The sequence below is a fragment of the Harpia harpyja genome, chromosome 6 (assembly GCF_026419915.1).
Source record: "Harpia harpyja isolate bHarHar1 chromosome 6, bHarHar1 primary haplotype, whole genome shotgun sequence".
Taxonomy (NCBI): Eukaryota; Metazoa; Chordata; class Aves; order Accipitriformes; family Accipitridae; genus Harpia; species Harpia harpyja.
In genome coordinates, this window is record NC_068945.1 from 67,730,126 (window position 1) to 67,755,058 (window position 24,933).

The 24,933-nt window shown below is 47.7% G+C and overlaps 1 protein-coding gene across 2 annotated transcripts in view; it reads right to left on the minus strand.

The window, feature by feature from the left end:
• The window catches only part of PLXNA4 (plexin A4), a 461,691-nt gene that overhangs the window by 217,052 nt on the left and 219,706 nt on the right, over positions 1–24,933 (minus strand). For both annotated transcript variants that reach the window (XM_052790137.1, XM_052790138.1), the window contains exon 4: positions 13,588–13,719. In XM_052790137.1, the coding sequence (XP_052646097.1) occupies positions 13,588–13,719 (132 nt within the window). The remainder of the gene's footprint in view (positions 1–13,587; positions 13,720–24,933) is intronic.

Sequence of the window (24,933 nt, forward strand, 5' to 3'; positions counted from 1 at the left end):
TCCTCCAAGGCTGTGCCCACCTTATCAAATAAAACATGCCAAGGACCCTTCTAAAGCCTTGCTGGCAAATAGCAGAGTGTCTACATCCCTACATTTTCTTTTCTTCCCTTTTTTTCTGAAGATGTGGTTGATGTGTCCCTACTGCCCCAGGGAGCAGTCCTGCCCATGGTATTCCCCCGAGCCTTGCCTCGGCACTGCCCGGAGGAGGGCTGCCTGGCACAGGGTAAACCCACGGCAGGAACGGTGCTAATAATTACGTGGTGCTGCTGGTGGTGTTCAGTGTTTGCGGCTGTGCTGGCCCTGTTCACCTGGTGATTTCGGCATAGCCCAGGAGATCAACACATGGAGGTGAGCAAAGGACAGCCTCCTCCACTGACGGGTTGTGAGAACATCACAGCTGACCTTCCCAGCCCCTCCTGGACCTCTTACTGCATGGACGTGTCTTGCATCATGCAAACATGAGGTCCTTGTGGTCAGGCATGTGCTTGAGGTGGCTAACAAGCAGCTATCCCCAAAGCACAGACAGACACCTCCAGGGACACCCGTACATCCACAGACAGCCTTAACCGGAGGATGCTGCCAGCTCAGCGACCCCACGGCACACAGCAAGTCTGCTCCAGTGGGCTGTGTGGGCTTTCTCCAAACATGTACCCACACTTCTCCTCTGCTGCACCTGTTCATAAGATAGACATCAGCTCTTAATCAGTACTTAGTATGTTTAATTAGGAGTACAAGCTAAAAAACACTAAATGCTCAAGCTGACAGCTTGCAATAGCTCCTGTCCTGTGTAGTAGTACGGAGACTTTGAACCTACCTACACAAAACACATAACGCTGTGTTTGTACTACTTTGTAAAGTTGTATCTATGCTGGTAAATTGAATGTGCCCTGCATTACTCTCTGGTCCTAAGGCCAGTGAGTATAGAATAGCAGATGTACACGTCGTTAAACTCTCTTAGCCTGCAAATGGAGCAGCTGCAGCCAAACTGCCTCTCAGAAACAGTCACTGGCCATGGTCATCCCTGAACCGTGTCCAAGACTGTCTGGGTGGCAGCTCGCCAGCCCCACGGTGAGGATGTGCCAAGTGCCATCACACCAATTTAATGGACGAGACAATCTACCTCCAGTGCCTGGTCATGCTCCCTAGTACTGGTACAGGTATAACCTAAAGTCCACATGGCTACCAGTTCACTGCTTGCAGGTGCAAGGAAAGCCATGATTAAAAAACAAAACCACAGCAGCAAGAGCAGATGAAAGTAATCCCTCCTCCATTCCCAGGCCATTCCTGGTCCCATGTCACTGAGTACCGTCCTCCAAGGTGTGCAAACAAGTGCTCCTGAGGTTCTGCTGTGAACCAGGGCAGTAAATTAGCCACCTTTAAGCACAAACCAAACCAAGAAATTAATTTTCAATGTTTTCTTTTTTCAACTGTCATCAGTCTAGAAGCACAAATGCAAGATGTGGGAAGGGATATCACAGATCTGTACTGACACAGGAGATAAGGTATCATCTACCCACAACCTGAGAGACAATGTTCTCCCAAACAGGGCCCATACTTGCCTCCTTGGTGGGGCACAAACTGCTGAATTTTGCAGATGAGGATCACAGAAGGTGTTTTTCACTTTGCAAACACACGGTTAAGATGGACGGTGCAGAGATTGGGTGGATTTTCCCAAAGGTGTGAGCTCAACCTTGGGAAAGTGCTGAGTATAGGGATAAGTAATTAGTGATGGATAGCATGTTCACCAAGTCCATTAGCTGGAAAGAAAAGCAAACCTGCAGCATTCTCAGCTGGAAAGAAAAGCAAATCTACAACATGCTTCACATTCCTTCCCTGCATTTTCCTGCCTCCTGAGAGCATCCCAACAACCCCCTCGCAGCCTGCCCTGCCTCCTGTCAGGGGGGTCCCCTCAGCGCAGCTTCGCATCTCATTTGGGACTGGCATTTCCAATCAATTAGACATGTCACTGCTGAATTTCTCTGCTAATTACTGGAGTTTATTATGGCTAAAGCCAGGTTAAAAGCAGAATTCCCGAGGTCAAATGGGGTCACCCAGACAATCAGTTCCACATTTTCCATTGCAAAAGAGACCCCCACAATCAGTCACTGCCAAGTGGTTTGTAATGACCAACCTGCCAGTTAATGGCCTAAGGTGAAAGTCTCGGGGATAGATAATGCTCTTGGAGAGAGAGAGGAAAAAAAAAAGAAAAAAAGAAGAGAAGCAGCAAAGAAAAGGCCACTTTGGAGGCCATTATAGCACAGACGTGTGAACCCACAACCCTTTCTTGGTGTCTTAGTGTGGAAGGAGAAGGGTTTCGTTTCCACATCAAGCAGCTCACGGAAAGCAAGAAGAGCCTTCCTTTGCACTAGTTTCTGGGTCTGACCCAGCTGCCAAATGCCCTTTGGTGTCAATGGTGTCGTCTGAGGCCACGAAGAAAGCAAAGGTGCTCGGGGGTAAGGACTGATAGGCTACAACCCACCAGTTGCTCAAAAGTGTGCCACGAGCTCTGCTACCTGCTTCTTCACCCTTCCTTGTCTAGTAATAGATGCGGTGGTTGTAAGAGGGTTGCAAGCCAAGGAGAGCCTGGGAGGGCTGTTCTTGAAAAACAAGAGCACACAGCTCCCTTCAGAAGGAAAAGAAAAACATCTCCCCATCTGTTTTGGAGACGAAAGGGTTTTCAAATCTCTCTTGGCTCATTTCGACACTGCATCCTGTGGGTGAAAGACATCCTGTCCCTTACCAGCATTTCACTCGGAGCCGGCTGTAGCAGAGCATGAAACACTTCAGCCCAGACAGAGCACACGGGGAGGCTCAAAGTGCTCAGTGTTTGCAGTAGCAGCTGCCTGAAGAGCCTTGCCTAAATGTCAACACTGTTTTCAGAAACAGTTATAGGGAATGCAAAAATAGCAATCAGGGAGTTACGTACCTCTTCTCCATCCAACGGCTGGCAGATGAGTTTATATCATGAGGAAGCCAAAAGAGGATCCCTCTAACTGCTGGCCCTGAAAACTCTCTATAAAAGATAACACTACACAGGCTTCCCTTCCCAGGGTTAAAGGCTTCAGGATGACCAGTGATGAGGAGGAAAAACAGACTCCCATGCCTCCTCCTACAGCTAGAGAGGTGCCTCAGAGCCCTGACAGTCCACACTGTCAAATTCTTCCTGATCCCTTGCATGGGTTAGGCTGTCCAAATTGCAGTCTCTCAAACAATGTCCAGGAATGGCTGGGGTTTATTCCCTACACAGTCTGGATGGAATTACCCTCTTTGGGGAGAATAAGAGAGCTGAGATCTACAGGCCCAGGCCACACTGCAGCATTTGGTCTCAGTGCCAGAGACTGTTCCCTGGTTTATTGTATTTATTAGTATAGCTGCTGGGAAAAAAGGATACTTTGTCCTGATGGAGGCTAGGTCAGTGCAAACATCTGCCTGTCTCCTTTACGCCAGTGCTCTGTGAATCCAACGTTAATTATGTGAATCATCCTGGAGTTGATACTCCATCAAAACACATTCCTGATGTGATGCTTGGAAGAAACACATGGGTTGCCTTTGCTCTTTGGGGCAGAAACTACTGACACGTAAACTTCAAAAGTGCTTGGAAGATTCCTTCCAGAGAAAGCTTCCCAAATGACGTCATGGAAGCAGGGATCTTGTACAAACACTGCCTTTCATCCTCAAGAAATCCGAAGGGCTTTACAAGTTCATAAATACATCACAAAGACATCCATGGATCCAAACCTACAATGTGGTGTAGGCCAAGCCTACACTACAAACAAAAATACAGATATACCCTATACAACAGAGTATTGACCAAGTGCTGAGTTTGCTGGTTCAAAATATCTTTCTAAAGGAAAAAAACAAAGCAAGACAAACTCAAGGATTCCCATTACTTCCTTATCCAGTTACAAAATAAAACAAGAAAATAATTATCAGGGTAGTTGAGTACACTTGTCTCCAATCACAAACTAGAATATCACAAAAACTGAAAAAAACCCCAAACAAACCCTGAAAAAAATGGAAAAAAAATTAACATCACAGGATGACTTTAAAGTTCTTTTTTAATAGAAAAGAACATAAAAGCCAGTTTGCCTTTCAAGGGCAGGTTCTGGAATGGATTTCATTTTCCTGTTCCTACTACACACATCTATGATGATAATGACTATATCAAGTAATATAAAGTGATGAAAGACATTTAGCAGGGACCTAAAACAAGAAAGACTCAAAGCCATGAATGCAGAGGACACAGCAAATTCTGGAGCACTTAAAAAAGTTCTCCCCAAGTCTGACAACGAAATGCCCATTAATCCCCACTAACAAGAAGCATGCCTAGGAGTTCAGAGGTATCACATGAAAAATAGAAAAGGTATTAGAAAATGATAACTCTGTGCACTTATGGCGTAAGGAAAAGCCCCGAGAGAGCAAATACTTGCTTCAAAGAAAGTAATAAGATACATGAGCTTGCAATGGAAACAACTTTTAAAGCATATTTAAAATGCAACAATTAAGAGAACGGTCTCTGACAGCCACTGGGCACCGATCCGGGAAAGCACTCAGGCATGTGTTAGATTTAAAAGCTTAAACCCAAGAGGTATGGAAGTGCCTATACCTCTGAGCCAGGGCCTCTGTCTTGCCCAAATGCTCCCTCACTGGGAGCCCGGGCGCTGGGCTGGAGTGGAACACCAAAGCAGGGGGATGATTAACAACTGGTGCTTTCAAGTCACCTGCAAATGTAAGATCTGTGCGAGGCAGGGGAGAGGAGGAGACCTGGCTGTCAGTGAGATTGGAGGAGACAGATGTTTAATGGAGGCCAGGATTACAGATCTGCCAGGCTTCACATGTAATCACCAGCTTCTTAGGTTTCCTCTTTCTTCTCCCCTTCTTCTGGGTCTATTACAGGGTCAGGGGCTGGGGGAGGGCAGGATGGAGATTTTCAGATTTCCAGCTAAATTCCTTGAGCTGCCCTTAATATTCTGACCTATTCCCAGCTGAAACCACAACCTACCAGTCTGGCAGGACCCATAGACATGGGAATGGATTTTTTGTTTAAAACAAGAGGAGCAATGCATTTAACTCCACAGACCCACCTCCTTTCCCCCAAACAGCACGGTAGCTCTGCTGAGCAATCTGTGTTTGACTCAGAAAGGCCGCACCGCAGAGGAACAGCACCGCAATCAATAGTGCCAGATGACCCACACGCTGCGTGCCAGGCAGCACTGTGCCCCAGGGGACACGTCTGCACGGCTTCCCACCCGTCACCCGCTCCTGAGGATCGATAGTCCCTGCCGCTTCTTACCCAGGGAACGACTCTACAAATGCATTTTGCATTTATGGGCATTGCTGACTCTTTCCTCCAGCCTTACTCATTTTTTGTCCTCTGTGCAAGGCAGGGGGTAGCTATTACTTTGTGAAAGCAGAGCCCCATGAATTAGAAAGACCAATGTTCCCACTTAAAAACACAGGAGACAGGAGGAGGGAGACCTGGTTAGACTGAATGACCCATCTCATTCCTCATGTCATGACTCCAGGCAACCCTCTACAATTGTGTCCACCACATGGATACCTTAAGGCAAGGAGTCCCAAAGACGAACTAAACCATCCTCTACCGGAATGCAGCACCTTCAAAAGCTTCCATGCATCCTCCAGCTCCTGCACTGCTTCTTTGAGCAGCCTGTCGAGGAAGCATTCTGGCATGGGGATGACTCTTGGCAAGCTAAGAGATGAATGCTGACATTAGGCATTGCTGAAGCTCAAGCCAAATGCAGATCCACTGAAGGCAGTGTGAAAGCTGTAGTTCTACCCTCAAACATTGGACACGTAGAAGAGGGCATAACTGTAGAGTTCAGGCACAAAAATGCCACCGCTATGACTGAACATAGGTCTTTTAATGAGGAAGACTGTATCAGGCACTAAATTGTGTTAACGTATCTGTATGGACAGAAGTGCACCCCAAACGCTGGCCCAGGGGTGATTGAGAGACTCAGCTCTGATGCATTACTCTGTCACAGGCATATGGCATGACCAAGGACATCTCACTCAGCCCTCTCTGCTCATCAGCTGCAAAATTTCACTAGCAGTGCTCCGACCCAGAAGGCAGTTATATGAATTCATGTCTTGAGAGCAAGCAGCGTTTAGATGCCGTCCATGGCTAAGATACATGTATTCAAAGTACTTGAGCAGTTGCACTGATACACTCCCGCCCAGCTGGATCCCAGTGATTAATGCAATGTGCCTGCAGACAAGTCATTTCTCTGGGATGGGGTAAGTCTGGAAGAGACAGCATTTTGGCACGGATAAGCAGGGCCAAGCATGAAGCAAAGGGATACCGACCTGCATTTTGTATTAAATCCTTCCTTCCAGTGAAAGACTGTCAAACTGCTCCCAGCTAGTCCCCTCCACGCAGCTTGGGCTTGTCAACATTCCTCTAGATGGGATCAAGAAAGCTATTAACTTAGTGTCATCTACAGGATGACTACAAATAGGAGAACGATTATTCTCTCAAGAAGCATTTCCCTCTCCAGCACACGCAGCAGAACTCGGACTAGATACCTGATGGTAACATAGCAAACGTCCCCTCTGAACTTGGGATCCAGCAAAGCTTTCCAGCTCTCATCAGGGCATGCACATCAGCCTCAGGTCTCAGGAGGAGACCTCCGTTTTCAATAGCCAGTGGTGGGAATTGCAGAGAGCTCCAAAAGAAGTCCTGATCTTGGAAATAACTTCTGTAACTTCAGGACACATGGAGTTACAGTGGTTTGCCCACAGCTGTACAAGGACTCTGTGAGCAAGGCAGGGCATGAGTCTAGGTCTCCCAAATCCTGGACTGCCTCTCAACTGCAAACTTTTTCTCCTTTCCAGTGCACTTAGCATAGTACTTGTTTTAGGGCACAGCGGGGCATTTGAATACAGCATCAAACTGGCTTATAAAAGCATTTCCAAAGCATAAAAAGAGCTTAATTCAAGTGTGTAAAGCCCAAGGCTGAGGGACAGTGCAGATGAAATTCCAGATGCCCGTGCATCTCATGGGAGGGAGACAGCCCCCAGCAGAATTTCTTCCCTTGCCATAAATGGCTCATTTGGGACACCTCCAAGACCTTGAATCGGTTCCTCACCTGCTCACCCCAGCTTTCTGAGTTATTTACATCACTGCTGGAACACACAACCAACCCAGCAGGAGGTTAAGGGACTCCCTTAATTATTCCACCACTGCTTACTCCTAGGATACCCATGTGCTAGCAGCAAATGAGTTAAAATCAAGCTAAACTATGACTTTTTGCAATAATATGCCTTTTGCTGATAAAGAATTATTTCAAAAGAGTCAGCAGCACAATGTCCTGCAGTTTTGCCGGTGGGCCAAATCGCTTTTATCATTCTTGGCTGAGAAACACAGGCACTCACTCACACGATGTCTTTTCCATCCTTAGCTGAGCATCTATGCAGGCTTTTCCATCCATGCAGTCATTTCTCAGAATGCATCTGACCTTATTTAACAGGCCCTTAATTAGGTGAAAGCAAATGCAAGGGAGAGTGGAGTTCAGCCTCTGATATTGCTGAGGGTGATGAGTGGTATTTTAGGGGTGGGAAAGAACGGTCAAAGAGAACAAAAGTTGCCTTTGCTGCCAACTGGGATTACGCTCATTGCTTGCTAGAGATCGACTGAACGCTAGGAACTGTTCTTCCCTGTTTTGTGCAGGACTGCCCAAGAGCAGGGCAGCTGGGCAATGAAACGGGCACTTTGGAGGCATCTTCTTTTGAGGATTTAGAGAGAGCCTAACATGACACATCTTTGTAAAGAGAGCGTGCATTTCAACTCTTGAGTTGGGCCTCCTAGAAGCTCCGATGACCCTGATCTTACCTAGGATGTCAGTCTGGTTTAGGAGCAGCCAACTACTCCAAGGAAGAGACTATACTGTCAACACCTTTCCTTCCTGGCTTTCAGAAGTTGAACAGTGGTGTCCTGCAGAAGACCTGTCCATCTCTAAAGAGCGGATGTGCACAGAGTGGTTATCTTTCACACTATGCACAGTAGCCCCTTTTGCAGGTTGACAGTCAATACTCCCAAAAGCCTACAAGACAGCAGAGTCGAACGATAGAAATCTGCAACAGCAGTGCCAAAATTTACAGTTTATGGGTGTCTCTGCTGCTTTTAAATCCCCAGGTCAAAAAGTCACACCTATTAGACAATCTCAGCTTTCCATTTTAAAACAAGATCATTTCTGTCTTTTCTGGTTCTGGACCGATGATGAAAAACATGGTCTGCACACAACCTGATGGCTCACAAACAAACAAATGCAAATTAAAAGGAAAAACTCTTGAGTTATTTTTAAAACTTGTGATCTTGAGCCAGTGTTTCTGGGGACAGCCTCAAACTGACAATCCCCTGGAAACAGCCACTCCAAATCCAGGAGTTAATGCTAATTGAAATCTTGTGCAAAGACAACATTTGAAGAAATTAAGCTATAATTAAGTAAAGTTATTAATGATTGCTTTAACTAATAGATATGATAACATAAGCAGCAAACAAGATTTTAATCAGTGGTCATGAAATCGGAAGTAAACAAGCCAGTCACCACTTCTTCTATTGCAGCTAATTTGCACACAATAATTCTCTTGCAGATAGTGACTCAGAGGCAAAGGGAAGAAGAATAAATCTCAGGAGACAAATAGGTATAAGCCTTCCCCATTTTAATGAGAAACAGACACAGAAAGGCCAAAAAGACCCTGTCAACATGATTTGCAATACTGTTACTTAATTTTTACCAAATGTGGTTTCTGCCATGCTTTAGTTGAAGTACATATTTATTTGATATTTCATTGGCAAAGTTTAAAAGATCCTCCCAAATACCTATCTGCTTCTGCTACACATGACCCTTTGACATACCGTAATGGTTTTAGGGAATGATAGCACTTCACAGATGTGATTTATTCCCAGATCATGGATGACTTTCTGCTAGTTTACAGGGAAGAAGCACAACTTTCCACTGGAGCGTGAAGCTGACTCACCTGCATGAAACAAAACTGCCTGCACGGAGAGGGACAGCAAATCTCCTTCCTTGAGTCAAACGTAGGGTTACTCATAAACTGTTTGCAGAACAGAGTCTTCCCTAGCCATTAGTAAACCAAAAGTAGGAGGCAGCTCAAAGCCTTGGGATTTTAATAATACAAAGTTGGGGCCTCTTGCTGTTTGCCTTCTGGTTTTTGAGCCTTTAAGTTCGTTTTCTCTAGCTCTTTCCTTTGATCCCTCTATATCAAAGGGAAGAGCTGAGATTCTCGTGTCTTGGAGTTGCTTCCAGGTGCTGCGTCAGCTTTGCAAAACACATCTAGCACTGGGAGAGACCCAGGAGTCCAACGTGCTGACACAGAGGTATTTAGGGGTGATGGAGGTGATCTTCCAAATACTAGTCCAAAGCCACAACAGGAAAATGAGCATCCTGCACCTCCTGATACGTAAAGCTGGGCTGCATGTGCATGCCAACAGTTAAGCATCAAAGAGGCAAGGAGGCATGGTCAGCCAGCAGCCTGGTGGAAGCTGGAAGAGGAGAGAGCAAAGGAACAGGGTTGCCAGAAGTGGAGGAGTGACAGAAAAGCAAAGGCAAGTCCATAAATTAGAGGACAGGGCCACAAAGAGGGATGGGATCAGAGAGAGAAGCAGGAATAGTGAGGAAGGGGTGAAAGAAGCATCTTAAACCCTGCAGAGAGCTCCAGGGAGCTTGTAGGCTCAGGCTTCTCGTTTGGGAGGAGAAAGAGATTCAGAGAGAGGGTTAGAGGAGGAAGAGGGACCTGAGGAGGCATGTATGTGCGTGATGAGGAGCAGAGGAGATGCAGAGACACTGCAGACCTCCTTCCCCTGCTCCTCTAGCAGCATTTCCCATCTGCTCCTCATTCCCTTAGATCAGCGTGTGAGGCAGAAGACTCTCCCGTGTCTGCGCACCAGAAACAAAGAAGGAAAAAGAAACAGCCCAAGCCTCCAAGGTACCGATATCCCCATGACCCCCAAGGAACATCTCAGTACAGGCCCAAGTGCCATTCAGACAGATAAGTGAGGAAATGACACCCCAGAGCAGCCTTCTCCCTGCTTCCACCACACAAGACCCCCGTTCAGTGGGAAACACTGTCTGGCTTGTAACTCCCTTGGAGCCTTTGTGAAGTCTGGGGCTAAATGGCAGATCTCTTGACAAATCGTGACAGATCCCATGCGTGCACCAACCCTTTCCCACTCTGTCAACAGCGACTTGGAACACACGTTTGCACCTGAAACACGCATACGCCCGCGCCTCCGTGAAACGATGGGACCTTTGTATACTCTGGGTTTCGGTGACAAATCTTCCTGTCTTCCTCGTTCAATCCATCTCCCTATAAATGGAGCCCCTCTGATGGTGAAAAGCCATTGCATCCTGCTCCTGAGAGCACAGCACGTCTGATAGCCCCGACAAGTGCTGCTCGTCGCCTCTTGGCATTCAGAGGAGCTGCAAGGGAGGACCTCTTTCAGCCACAGACCGCAGGGCTGAGCTGGGTTCTCCATTCCCCCTGAAGCCCAGGGAGTTCAGCTCCAGATGAAAACCCCCATGTGCAACCCAAGGACCCCCCAGTTCACTGAGGAAAGTGCTCCCATGCAGATGTTGTCTTTATCAAGGCCAGGGGATGTACTTTTTTGGCAGTACGAGAAAGCGTCTTCTTGTAGTCAGATTTATAGTGACAGCTCTTTGAAGGTGTTTCAAGTTAAAGGGTGCCTTGCTGAGCTGAGTCTAAATGCCTCATTGCAGAATAGTTTGGGGCATGGCAAGAGCAATACTTGCCAGGACTGCCAGAGCCACGACAGGACTGGGACAAGCTGGAATATTTGACTTTATCATTGGGGCTTCCATTCCTGTTGAAGACTGGTGAGTGATGGAGCCAAGCCTGGCAAAACTGCTTTTAATGGAGCGTCTACACATGCAACAGGACCACTTATCTCCAGGCCACTGCCAGGGTTGAGGCCAGCAGACGGAGGGCAGAGAAACCTCCTCCTTCCCCAGGGACAGGACAAGCCCTGGTGCCTGCCTGCCTTTGAAAAGGTCAGGTCAAGCCATCACCCTCCTGTCCCTCATCTCCACAGTCCTCACAATACCAGGGCATTTCTGTGGGCAGTGAAAACCTCTGATAAGTCAGATCTTCATCCGTTTATGAAAAGAACTGTACGACATGGCTTGTACAGTGGATGGGATATATGCTCCCCAGGGCTAGCCTGCACTCCTCCACGCTGTTCATAGTCCTTCCTCCATCAAAGGCAAACCCCTGCACCCACCCTCAGCCACCGAACCCCTACAACTGATAATTCATTCGAGCACTTGAAGCGCGTTATATCACAAACACAGAGATAGCAAGTGTATTGCTGTGACGGCAGCGCTGTCATTCACATTCTTGCTACGTCGCAGATAAAATGAGAGATGGGCAAAGGCTTCCGTAGCGGTGAGTGTTTCACAAAATCAGATCAGATTTTAAATAATAACAGTCCATGCCCTTTTCACTAACCTCTCTCATACAGACACCCTTGGGCTTCAAAGATGGGTGGGAGGAGATGACTGAATAAATCACAGGGAACTCAGGGCTCCTAAGTGCTCCATATGGCTCCATCAACAACTTGTAGTCCTGAAAAAACCTAAAAAAACCTGCCTAAGCTTGTGCTTCAGAATAGCCAACCACAAAATCAATCTGCTCATGTTGTAATGTTTAGGAAAGTGCAGGTAGTCAACATACCAGCAAGAACGTGTTCTTGGAAGTTTCTGGAGGAAAAACAAATTGCTCCTTTCATTCCAGATTTCATTTTTTAAAGAAGTGAGTGAATGAACAGTGCTATCCCATTGCCCTTTCCTAATCAAGACAGCTCCTGGATATTACAAGACCAACCAGCCCAAGGGAGCCGAACATCTTGTCTCTGTAAATCTGAAGGGCTGTACAAAGCTGGTGGTGGTATCTGAGGTGACCTGTTGCCAAATGGGCCTGCACAAAAAAGACACTCTGAGCAAATCTGAAATCAGTGGATATTGACATATCGTCATGCCCACAGGCTTTGACCATGCAAGGAGCCCCATTCTACTCAAAGAAAAAAGAAAGGACCCACAGAGTAAAAGGATAAGAAAAAGGAACAGTGTCTTGACCAAAGTCTCGCAGGACCTCGCAAGCATCACCTGCCTCCAGCTTCCCACTCCATCCCAACAGGTGACTGGGACTGTTTTCACTTCAGCACTGGAGGTGACATCCCACCCTTGCCCAGCACTGAGCAGATAAGAAAGCAGTCCCAGCTCTGTCATCACATCCTTTCTCCTGAGTTATCATCACCTTTAATAAAGACATGTACAGGGTTGCTCCCCTCCCCACTCTTTGATTTTAGATATAAATATCCATAGCCTAGGGAGAGGGTCGGAGACATCGCAAAGGCACAAAACTTTCAAAATAAATTGGTTCAAGCAGAAGGAATGACAGTCATGGAATGGAAATGATAACCTCCCTATTTTGTATGGGAAGAAGGATAGCCAGCCTGCCACATCTGAGCTCCTGGACCACAGCAACCCTGCTGAACACCTCCCTCCAAAAACTGCATGTATCCCTGCCTTATGGGCAAGGAGAAAACTCAGCTTAGCTTAGGTAAAGGCTAATAATTACAGTGTTAGCCACAGCCTGGAAAACAGCCACCTGAAGAGGATATGAGGAGGGTCTATAAAATCGTGGGAGGTGAGGAGGAAACAATTATTCATTGTTGCATTTTTAAGGCAGGAATCTGTGGCTGGTGAAACTGCCATGAGGGTTGATGAGAGGAGGGGACATTGTGGCCCATCTCCATGCTCGAGACTGCTGACTGTTGACGACTGCAGCGCAGTGCTGTCGGAGGGTCGGAGTACACCATGCATGAATCAACCAGTTACAATAACTCAAGTAATCCTGCATGGCCACAAGACTAATTATATACAACAGATTTCTTCATGCAAAACTACTTCTTCCTCCTCCCACCCCAAACAGCAAACTTCCTAAGGCCAAGCACTCTGCTGAAATCAGCCAGATTTCCATGTCGAACACCCAGATTAGTCCTTCCCTGGAATCTGGCTGTTAGTATTTTTAATAATACTACCAATAACACAACAGGAACATCACGCTGAACTTGGCCTGCACGCTGGCAGGCAGCATCCTACACTCTTGATCACCGTGTCTCAGAGAGGCTCCAGCTTCTCCAAATACTCCAGTTGGAGCCAAATGATTCAGCATTACGCTTATCCGTATCTGTGGCAGATGTAGCCACAGTTTGAATGGGGGTGGAGAGCAATGTGGTATGCAGCAGATGCAGTAGCAACTCCTTGTCAGGTAGCCAGCAGGACGTGTACTGCATAAAGCAATGCTGGGGGTGGTTTCTGCCCCCTTAGTTCTCTGCCCCTGGCCCCTCAAAAATTGCATCAGTGTATAAATGCAATGCTTTCTAAGCATGAAAAATCATGATATCAACAACGGAGCACATCTTTGTAGTAACTGTGTTCACCATCAGAACTTCACGTGCAATTCTGATTTAGCATGACCAAGTTAAAACCTTTCAAAGTACCATGGACTGACAGAGTTTCTTACCTGCTTTTCAGACATGATGTAGAGGTGTTCATGATCCACTGAGAAGGCCATATCCCGTAATATGGGGCCAGTATCCACCACCTGCACAATCTCATACTCCAGTGTGTTCTTGGTGGTGCCGTCCACACGGATCTGCAGGGCAAAAACAAAAGCAGGGAGACAACATGAGTATTTTTCCTTCTTCCATGGACACTACAGAATAATCATTGGAGAAATGTATTGTGGTCCAGGTCTTTTGGACAACAACCACTGTCATCACAAAGTGAACTTTTCCCCTGACTCCTCAGTTAGAGGATGAAGCAGGTTTAACTGCTTCTGCTGGTCCCATCAAAACAAGAGCACTATAGAAGAACAATCCAGAGCCTGCTCGCTTTTTTCTGGCACTATCACTGTGTTACTGTCATTGCCTGGACAAATCTACCGAGCTGAAAATGATGGTACAAAGGGGAGAATTTGTAGTGATGATGAGCAAAAGATAAAAAAACCACATAAGAGTCTGCAGGACTGACTCACTCAAATGCTAGTCAGACAATATTATTGTTCTTATTGCTAATATTCCATGGGGCAATATATTATTGCAGAGTGTACAATACAACACAGACTATTTCTCTTGTTGATTACATATATCAGATATTGAAATCAGTCCTGAACAAATATGGCACCTTATGATTCCAGACACATCTCATCACAGGGTGTCACTTAGGAAAATCAATAACTGGAATTATGAGAAGGAACCAGACGCACAGTCCCAGTCTATCCCTGACAGTGACCCAGCGAAACAGAAGAAAATGCACAAAACACCAGAGTTTTCTTTACCTGTCTAAAACCAATTTCTAGAGATGGAGCTCAAAAGCAGCTGGAGAAGGTTTGTAATCCCTTTCAATACTATAATCACAATTCAGGATAATCTAGCTATCCACAAGAGTGACGGGTCCTTCTGGATCTTGTGAGGCTCTGTGCTTCAGCAAACCCCATGGCCATGTGTTTCAGAGATGCATCCACATTCCTCATCCCCCTTGCTATGTTTTCAGTGTGTTGCCTTTCACTTTCAGAAAATCTCTCCTGCAGCAACACAAACATCACAGTACCCTTCCCTACAAGAAACAAAGTTGTAATAGATCTGCTTTGTGCTCCACAACATGATCTCCATACTTTCCTGACCAAAGGCAGACTAAAGGCTCCCAGCACCTGGTTTGCACTTGTGCAGTTTGATAGCTGAGCAAAAGCACCCTTCCCACCCAAACGAAATAACAAGCTGTGGAGAACTTATGGTACCAAGACCCATCTCCACTGTTCCCTGGCATGGTCCATGAGCTTGTTCCTTCTGTATCAACCTTTCAGCCAAGAAACTGAGCCTGAATCATCTTCTATATTAGAAAGGCAAAGAGAAAGGAAGAGAGGGAATCACAAAGGGTCTGGAAAGCCCGTATGAGCAAAGGGCAGCAATGATATACAGATTCTTATCTTTGTTCTTCCTTGATCTCCCCACCTGCTGCATGACAAGAAAGAAATCTTATTCCCCCAGGAAAGATAGGAGAAATGAGGGGCTCCCTGTGACAGCACAGGGTGTGGAGGGTGCTCAGGGATGCTCAAATCCTACGTGCTATCCGTCAACCTCCGCAGAAGCGGGTGCACGTGCAGGCATTGGCTGTTGGGCTGGTCAAATGACACCGGAGGATTTGCAGTTAGTTTGTCGTCTTGACAGATCTGGCGATGACAGCAACACACGTTACAACGTCAACACACAAAGAGGTCAGGGCCTCAATCCCAACCCCGAGCATCCGTGCCTCCCACTGGCTCTGACTGCCTAGGGGGAAAGGGCTTGCTCGTGTCCATGGTCCCTAACGGGGGAATTCAGCTCCTCAGAGTCTCTGTTCTTGAAAGCGGGCACTGCTGTGATTCACCCATGGGGTCAAGGGCAAAGAGGCCAACAGGCTCAGGATGAGTCATTCCCCTTAGGACAGTCAGGAGAAAGGAAGGAGACACAGAAAGGGCTGCAGGTTGAGAAACCCAGGACTCTCCCTGTTGGGGCTCTGCCTAAGGCAGCTCGAATGCCCCCACAGCAGGAGCCTTTCCTATTTCCCACAGAGACCTTCCTGCACCAAGTTCTCACTCTCAGGGAGTGGTCGCTGAGCTTTGTCTGCTGTTCCAGCTCTGTCTTTCCCCCCGGTCCCTTGTGGCTGCTCGTCCTCATCAGAGGGTTGCAGAAGATCCTCGCTCTCTCTGCTGATCACCGTGCTAAACAAACCTTATGCCTTTGCTGCTTTGACCTTGATTTTTCAGCATAGGCAGGGTCAGATCTGTAGGCCACTAGATATGTAAGCAGCCAATTATCACCCTAGGGCTCAGTCACTGTCCTCAGCCTTTGCCAGGCCCCGTTAGAGGAGAAAGAGCTCAGAGATGGAAGAGGCAGGCTGGAGAAATAGCCGGCTGGAGTTAACAAACCATGCAGACAGGAGGCACAGCCCCCAGGGATCTCCCCTATGCAGTTGGTGCAGGTAAAAGATTGCAGAGGTTTCACACCAGGAAAACAGAGATACTCGGAAGTGATTTAACAGCTATTGCTAGCCTAATTGCCTGCAAAATCATTATTTTGCAGCAGGGGAGGGAGGCAGGGAGGGAAGAAGGAACAGGGCTCATTCCATCGTACATGTGCAAACACACACACGTGCACGGATGCACACCCAGGCCAACAACTATATGTGCAGAAACCTCTCTCTCTTGTTAAAGGTAGTAGCTAAGTAAAAAGAAAATTGAGGAGAAGGCCAGAAAGTCTGGCAGACATTCACCCACACTGCACAGACCATGTAAGCCCTGCTCCAGCAAAGACGTGGTTATTGTAGCTTGCAGCCAGAAGTCTGGCCCTTAACTCAAGCCATCCCTTTACCTGTCTTAAACTCTAGCTTTCTTATCTTCAACCCCAGGCACGGAGCCCAGAGGATCTCCACCTTCTCTGCACATTCCTCTCAGTCCTGAGCATCAAACACCACAACAGCTATTTCTCTTTGAGATTTATTCCTGGCTCCCAGACACCCACAAGAACCAGGGCATTTGGGTTAGCAAAAAAATCAAAAGATGAGTCTGTGAAGGGGAAATGAGAAGATTCTCATCAAAGCCTGCAAGTGATCATCACTAAAGTCACGGATACCAATACAATCTCTGCTGGGAAGGCTCCCCAAGTTGCCAATTGCAGGGAATTTGAAGCACGCACCAGCAGTTTGCTCAGTTCCTGCTCTTCCTTGCTGGCATCAGCTACAAGCTCCACATGGAGCTGGGGTGCTGGGATATAGATAGAGTTTTCTTCTGACTGAAGTATGGGTATTCTTATATTCAAGATGTTCTTATTAGGCTGTGGGATTAGGGCCTGACCGACAATCCAGTGGGGATTTCTCCTTGAAACTGCCTGTAAACCATGAGCACCTCTGCAAGGCAAGAGGGAGGGAGCAAAAAGAGATGGAGAGGGCTCCAGGACCATCCACAAGTCCCAAAATGCTCAGTCCACTACAAACCCCACTACTAGACGTGTGCACGCTCCTCCACAAACATGCTCATCACCTCCACCACAGCAATACCTGCTCCCACTGCCTACATGTCTGTCCTGGACAGGCACATGCTCCTTGGACCACAAGATGCTCTACTCAGCACCCCGAGCTCCCCTGCCCTCCTTCAACCCAGCACACATGTGCAGAGCTCCCGGGGAGAAACGTGGTCTGGCCACACATTAATCCTGCTTCCCGGAAGGCTGTACTCACTGGGCTTCGTTCTGCAAAGCTGGCTGCTATTAAAACATCAGCATGATGCTTCCCGAAGGTCAACTACCAGGGGACTTATTCTGGCAGCTGTTTGTTTGTTTGTCTGAACATTATCTAGGTCTGGCTGTTTATTTACATCCATTGAAGTATCAGACAATAAATATCCTCTCCCAGTAGCAAACAGATGCTTGCACTTGAATGTTCTGGCTAGCGCTGACTTCAAAACGATCTCCTTAATGAGCAAACAACACTATTAATCTTTAAAGACACAGGCTCTGGCCTTCCCTGAGCTCCCACCCTGGTCATGGCTAGCCCTACAGGCATCCTGGCAAGCAGCCCACGGGTCTGGTAGATGAAAGAAGGTAAAAGATACCTTCCGTCACTCGACTGGTGCTTTTCAGTGTTATCTGCATCTCCCCAGCTGCTGTAGGGTCCACAGGAGGGTGATGCTTGAGCACAGTCTCCCAGGCAAGCTGGTGGCAGATGCCTCAGTCACACTTCTAAGAGGGAGATGGGTTTTAGAGGTTGGGATCGTATGGTTATCGAAGAGAGGGACACAATAAACCCCACCAAATCATGGGTATGGATTCAAAAGGGTCAAAGAAAAAGCAGTGGGCTTGGAGGACAAAGAAGGAATTGGTGTTAGCAAAGCAAGCACTTAGTCCCATTGCTGGAAGATAAACCAGGATCATGGTAAAAAACAAGTATCTTTAAGCTCACCAGAGCAACGGAAACACCTGCCTTCCAGACTGGAGCATCGATCCTGTCCCATGGTCTGAGAGGACCATGTCCCTCTGTTAGCATGTTATCGCTCCGCTAAGCTGGTTGGGGACGGTCTCTTTTGGAAAGCCTCATTGTGCAGATGGGGAGGCTAGGTGAGAAAGAGGTGAAGTGACCAAGCATGCCAGCAGCAGAGTTGGGAAACCTTCTCCCAAACTGTATGTCTACATTAGTGTAAAAGGAGTTATCTGTAAAGGGACACTGTTTCTGCTAAAATCCCACCTGCATACTAGATGTGCTTCAGGAGCTTTAGTTCAGCTCCACCAAAGCCTGATTCCATAGCCTGAATCAGTGTTTGGAGCACATTAACAACATCCAGTTTTGTTTCATCCAAGAAAAATCCAGTTCATACACTATAAGACTGCTCTGCTGTACGAATCACAGCAAATTAAGAACGGACAACTGGTTGTCTTCAAAATTGACTTCAGACTCACTTCAGAGGCATATTCCTGAACAAAGACCCCTGTTACCACCTCACCTCTATTTTATTCTCCCTGCAGCTTGGACTGGTCACTGGCAGCAAAATAATGGATTTCCAATGTGCCAATTGAGCTCAGCTGTTTCCTACTCTTCTAAAACCATCACCTCCTGCCCAGAGCATCATTCCTGGCCCACCAGAGCCAAAACAAGACCCTCTCCATTAACTCCTTTGTATAAAGCATTTGAAACCCATCCAGGACTCCTGAGAGTGTGGTCAGGAGGAGTATCATGATGGCCAGCCAGGCAGACAGCAGGAGCAGATGCTGGTTGGATGATAGTCATTACAAATAATTAAATGAGTAACTACGTGGAAGACGAACTGGTGAACCATGGCTCGCTCAGCCAACCCGTCCCTCCCCGACACCCTGCTTTTGTGCAGCATCAGCAGCCCCCGGGCTGATGAAGTTAAAAGGAATTTGTCATTGCTGGCCCCAATGCTTCCAGCTGGCACTCCAGCAGCTCTCACTCAAGTCATGCTGGTGGTTTATTTTGGCCATGAAATTGCCCCAGTTCCCAGGGGAGGTGATTAGGTGGCTGCCAGGAAGATTGCAAGGGTGGATTTCAAAAGCAGGTTTCAGAATCCATCCCTGCTGCCTCCTCCTGGGCGCAAGGGAACGAACATGGCTGTGGCACTGCCTCTGAAAGGAGGAGAAATATTTGGGGGCAGGGAAAGCCAGACCTGGCAGGACAATCTCTGTCCTCCCCATATCCTGAGGCATGCCTCCTTTGTCCTCCTTGCCACTCCTTCTCCCAGGGCTTCTCACTGAAATCACCATCATTATTTCTCACTATTGGATTACGGATCTGCAAACTTCATTTCTAGGAGATCCAAGCAGCCCTGGAGTCCAGCACATCAATCCAGGCTGCTCTGAGCAGTGCCCAGCCACAGCCTTACGACTGCACAGGGGCCTCTAATACTTCATTGCTTTTCCAATATCAGTTCCTCCCTGTTTTATGAACCTAATGTTCCCCAGCGGACGCTGGGACTGCTGGCTGCTGTTCCTGGCACGGCGAGGGGCAAAGACACAGCAGACAGTGTATGATGTAATGTCAGGCCGTTATGATGATCACCTATTTTTGTTTTTCCATTGATTTCAGTTACATGATGTAGCTCTGTTGATCTGGGCAAAGATGGGGAAGGGGCTGGTGACACTCCATGCTCCTCCTACTTCCCTCCGTTTTGGCGTGTGTTTTCCAGTTGAATAATCCATCTAATCTGCCTGAAGCCTATTAACAGGAGATCAATTTCTAATAAAACATGGCATTTCAATAGCCCTGTCTATCTACTGGTACAAAAGGCCTTTAGAAACACTAATTGAAAAAGCAAGGGGTGAGGTATCTCTTTCTCGTGCCTAATAGTCATCAGCCAGCAGCCCTTTCTTCTCTTGTACAGATGTTTTAAGGTGCTGCTTGCATGGACGATGCCAGCCCATCCAAATACAGATCTCAAGAGCAGCTTCAGCCATATGGAGAGCAGGATGCTGGAAAACCAGGTGTTCAGTCTTCTAAACACTCATGCTTTCAATGCTATCCAGACCCCAATGTGTTATGACAGCAGCCACTGTCACCAGAGCTGATGCTAGCAGACCTGGAGAGGAGAGGAAAATCAACCCCAGCCTTTTGCTTCCAAGGGAGACCCCCACTCTAAACTTGCAAGTGCCCCCCAGCTTTTACCCAGGTAAGGTTCACCTCTAAAACTCTGTCCCAAGCTCATCAGTGTCTGTGTGATCACTCATCCAACTATATCCACAGACCCAAAGCTGTACACACAAAAATACCCCTGCGGAAGGCACCTACAGGCACAGCATGCTCGCTCCATAAAACGCATATGTACACCTGAGTGCACACATCTGCTCCACACAACAGGAGGGACAGCAAAGCGGGCTGGTCTTGCAATCCCTTCAGTTTCCTGGTTTACATTTCTTTTGTCCAGGAGATCTAAATCTTGTGGTTAGCAAGCAAGACTTGTTTGCTACAGCATTGTAACAGCCAAGGAGAATGGTTCTTCCCCCCTTCTCCATCCACAAAGTTCCCAGGGCCTTTTTTCCAAGCAGCAAACACAGGGTTTTCAAGAAAACAGCTTCCCTAGAATACTGCCGGCTAATCCCTATCATCTGCAGGCATTGCACTGTAATCCTCCCTCCGCACACCCTTAGCCGGGCTCTGGCAGGGAGCACGGGTGGCTGCACTGGGCAGGGGCACGGGGTCTAATCCCTGCAGAGGAGTCACCCACTGACCTCTCGTGTAATCCAGCCAGGCTGCAAAATTAGGTCAAACAGAGATGTGCCTGACTGCTGGATATGAGATCTCTCTTGCAGGGCGAGCGCAGCAGGGCGGACAAAGATTCCTCTTACTTCAGGAGGTTCAGGAGAAACATGGGACAAGGTGTTGATGGCCATCTGTGTTCCTTTTCTAGAGAGACGTGGGTCACCCTGTCTCGACATGGCTACTAGGTGCTCCAGTTTCACGGTGGGTCAGTCTCACAACGGATCAAGCATGCAATGTTCTGGGATACACTGGAATGAACCTTCTGCTTTGGGCCAGAGGGTCCTTCAAGCCAGGAGACAAACTCCTAGCTGACAGAGGTCCCCTTTTTTTTCATAGTGCACAGCACATGACTACTGTGCCATACTGCTGTGGTTCCCCACCAACATTTATAGCAAGAGATAATCCTGGCTGCAATAGATTTATGATCTGAATTAGACATAAATAAAAGACCAACCTTTCTTTCTGGGCTTGAACAACACCTAACACAGTGGGTTTACGACTGTTGCTCCCAGTACCATGAAAATAATAATTACAGCTTGAAGTGTGGCCAGCCGGGCTGTACCTGGACTGCAGGGCTCACCCCAAAGTGAAACAGCGAGAGAGCTGGAAACAGAGGGAAAGAGAAGGAGATGACCAGGTCCTTCCTTTCCCTCAGCAGGGAGAGCATGTCAGGTGCACGCAGCTTTCACATCCATGAGCCAATTGACAGATGACATCATTTTTGAAAGCATGGTTTACACATGCTCCCCTGGCGCTCCCTGATTGATAAATTAGACACTCATGAGCCACGTGCTAATCAATGCAAATCATTAGTTTGTAACAACACAAGGCAAGCTCGGCAGAGCTCATTTTTCAGGGTAATAGCCTGCCAAGTGATCAGTGTTCAGCAACAAGCCCTGCCAGGCGATCTATTAGCAGGCTGCTGGCACTCGCCTATGGCAGGGGGCTGAGGCCTCTGCTGTCCAGTCCCCATCAAGGCTGGGGCTGTGCTGCTCCATGCAAGAGCCAGAGCCCCAAACCTGCTATTCCTCTCATAGTCCCTGAACACTTGTTCTCCACTTATCCCAACCCTGCAACATAAAAGAAAAGTCATTTGAGACTGAAAAATTGTACTTTGCCCTCTATCAGTGGAAAACGGAGGGCACTCAAAGCATTGACCTGCAGATATGCCCTAGGAAACTTGATGCTGACGGCAGTGGCATCTCTAAGAGCTGATGTCTGCATCAGACAGGTGTTTGGCCAAACGAAGAGGCCATTTGAACACTCTAGCTGCCAGATTTTACACCCAAACTTTTGGCTTCAGGCTCTTAGAAGCACTGCCCAGCTGAGTGAGTACTTTGGGAGAATGAAACTACATTAGGGAAAGACCTGCCACCGTTGACCTTTCTGCCAGAGCAAAGGGAGGGCAGGAGCATGGGACGACTCTGCTCCTTCCCCAGAGGAGCCCATACAGCCTCTGTGTCTGCTTTCCAAGCTCCGCAGGATTTCCATCCTGCTGGCAACACAGCAGAGTCTCTTCAACCACAGGTTGCTTTATCAGGCATATATCCTACCACAGGTACTCTATAGAGTACTCTCCTCCATAGAGAACAAGGATTCTCTATTTGACATTCCCAAAAGGTAAAGTTCAGTGCTCACAGAGAGGGTCCTGCTGCTGGATGCTCATATTTATGATCCCAGCGAATAATCTCAAAGGTCATCCTAGTGCCACACCGTTCATGTGCACTATGATGGGGCTTCTGGATCCTGCAGCTGCCTCTCTGCAGCACACCCATGGCTAGTCTACAGCAACAAAGTCATCTCCTGCTCCTCACAGCACCCTATTGTGTGAGCTGAAAGGACCTATTAGCTCCCTAGGTCTTCTGATATGTCATGGAGTTGTTCCAGTTTTCCAGGGTGCAGGAATTCAGATGTAGATAAAGCCACTGACCATGGCAGGAAATGTTCAGATCTCCAGGCACTTTTGTTTCTCCCAAACCAGTGGAAATTCATTTACATGGCCAACATTCTGGGGAGGGTACAGCTACTTTTTAAACATTTACCCTGTTGCTGCCACCAGTCCTGGTTCTTCATAAAGGGAATGTAAATAGATGCTTTCAGTCAGAGTGGGTTTTGATTGAGATTAAGGGAACAACAATGCAAAAAAAAAAAAGTGGGAAAATTAAAATTTTACATACAAGAGCATGGGTGGCAGCTCGTGAGGTGCCCAACCCAAAATGCTTGCCCAACTCTGGTCAGTTCTTAAGCAGGGGTCAAACCGTAGATCAAAACAATTCAGACAAGTAGCGGAACGGCTCAAAGCCCTGCACGCTTTTGGTTCAGAAATACCCAGAAGCACAGCGTGTGTGTGGATGGGACTGACGAGAGACAAAGATATCAACACAGTCGGCCTGGAGTAGAAATCCTTACATGGAATTGCTCAGAAATTGAGGCAGATAGTAATATGGGATGGTAGGAGGACAGATGGATCGCAACATGGGCTGGATCGTGAATACAAGTCCTTTATAAGTGTCTGTTCATGGGGCTGAGGGACCAGATTCCTCCCAGAGATGAGCTCATCCTGCCATGCCAGGAACGCGGTGACCCGGAGGGCTGGGAGCCCCGCGGCTGGGGGTGCAGAGCAACACCACAAAGGGCCCTTTGACTGCGGCCAGACGGGGTGAGCTTTGAGACACCCACGGATCCTCATGACAGTGTCACTTGAGAGGAAGCCAGCTGCCCTTTGGCAGTGGGAGGCACGCACGCGTGCTGAGACCCAGGCGCTTACACGGGCACGTGGGCAGGAGAGCAGGCAGCAGCACACTGATGGGCACGGGCAGCACATGGCATGCAACAAGGTGGAAATATTCAAGCAGGCAGGGGTGTGGAGGCACCCAGCAACACGCACGTATGCGTGCACACAGCCTGCCCACCGAGGATCATCTGCCTGGGGTGAGGATACGCTCACTGACATGCCGTGGGGTCTGGGTCACGAGGAAAGGGCCACGGGGTGATGTAAAATGAACACAGGCGTGCACCGAGTGTATATTCACACCCAGCAGAGTCTGGGGTGGGAGCACGCGTGGATGGCACAGGCATCCCCGCAAAAGGACCTGCTGCCTGCAGCAGCCAACACGGGGAATCTGATCTGAATACAGGCATTTACACACACCTCGGGCGGCGCAGTGCCCTGTGCAACTCCAGGCATCAGCGAGGGCAACAAGCTCAATCATAGCCTGTCACATTCAATCTGGGAGATATACAGACACATTTGCAATTTCCCTTTACAGCATATCAGAGGCAGACAAAAGCTCCTGCTTTGCTGAGGATTTGGGTACTTCACCACTTTCTCTAAAAAAAACAAATCAAAAATCATATCCCAGAGATTATATTGCTGGCCAAGTAAGATTCTCTGTTCTTGCACAGATATTTGTGTCAGGTGCTGGTGCTAAATGACTACAGAGAGATGCAGAGAGTGATGAGCTGTAAGTGCGTAAGTGAAAACAGAGAAATCTGGGATCCGGAGCTTTTTGCTCACTCCCTTGCTAAGAACTATGGGCTTGGGTGGGTGGATGGAGCGGTGGCTTGGGAACAATTCCTGTCAGCAATGCGGGGACACGTTATCTCCAAGGCCAGGGGAAAGGGAAACCTGAAAGAGAAGCTCTCCAAGGAAATCAGCCAGCCCAGGCTCTCTGTCCAGTCCTTTCTGTCAGTTGACATCCCTGGGGCTAAGGTTGAGATAATGAGGTCCCACGTATCTCTGGGCCCCAGCCCCACTGACAGGGTTGTGCTCTGCAAAGGTTATTGTAATTCAATTGCTGACTCTTTCAGCTCCTGGGCTTCTCAATGCCAAGGTGACCTATTAAGAACTTAATATCAGATAAAAAACATCCCTTGAAGCCTTTCTAACCTTCATAATCTATGTTTATCCACAGGAAAAAAAGAAAAAAAAAGAGAAAGAGTGAATGCTTATCTTCCAATATTGCCTCAGATAAAAGGGAAGTACCATGTGGGGACAAAGCTCCACATTTGCCCTTTCTCCCCTTTCATGCAAGCAGCCAGAAAACTGATCCAGCGCTGAAACGGT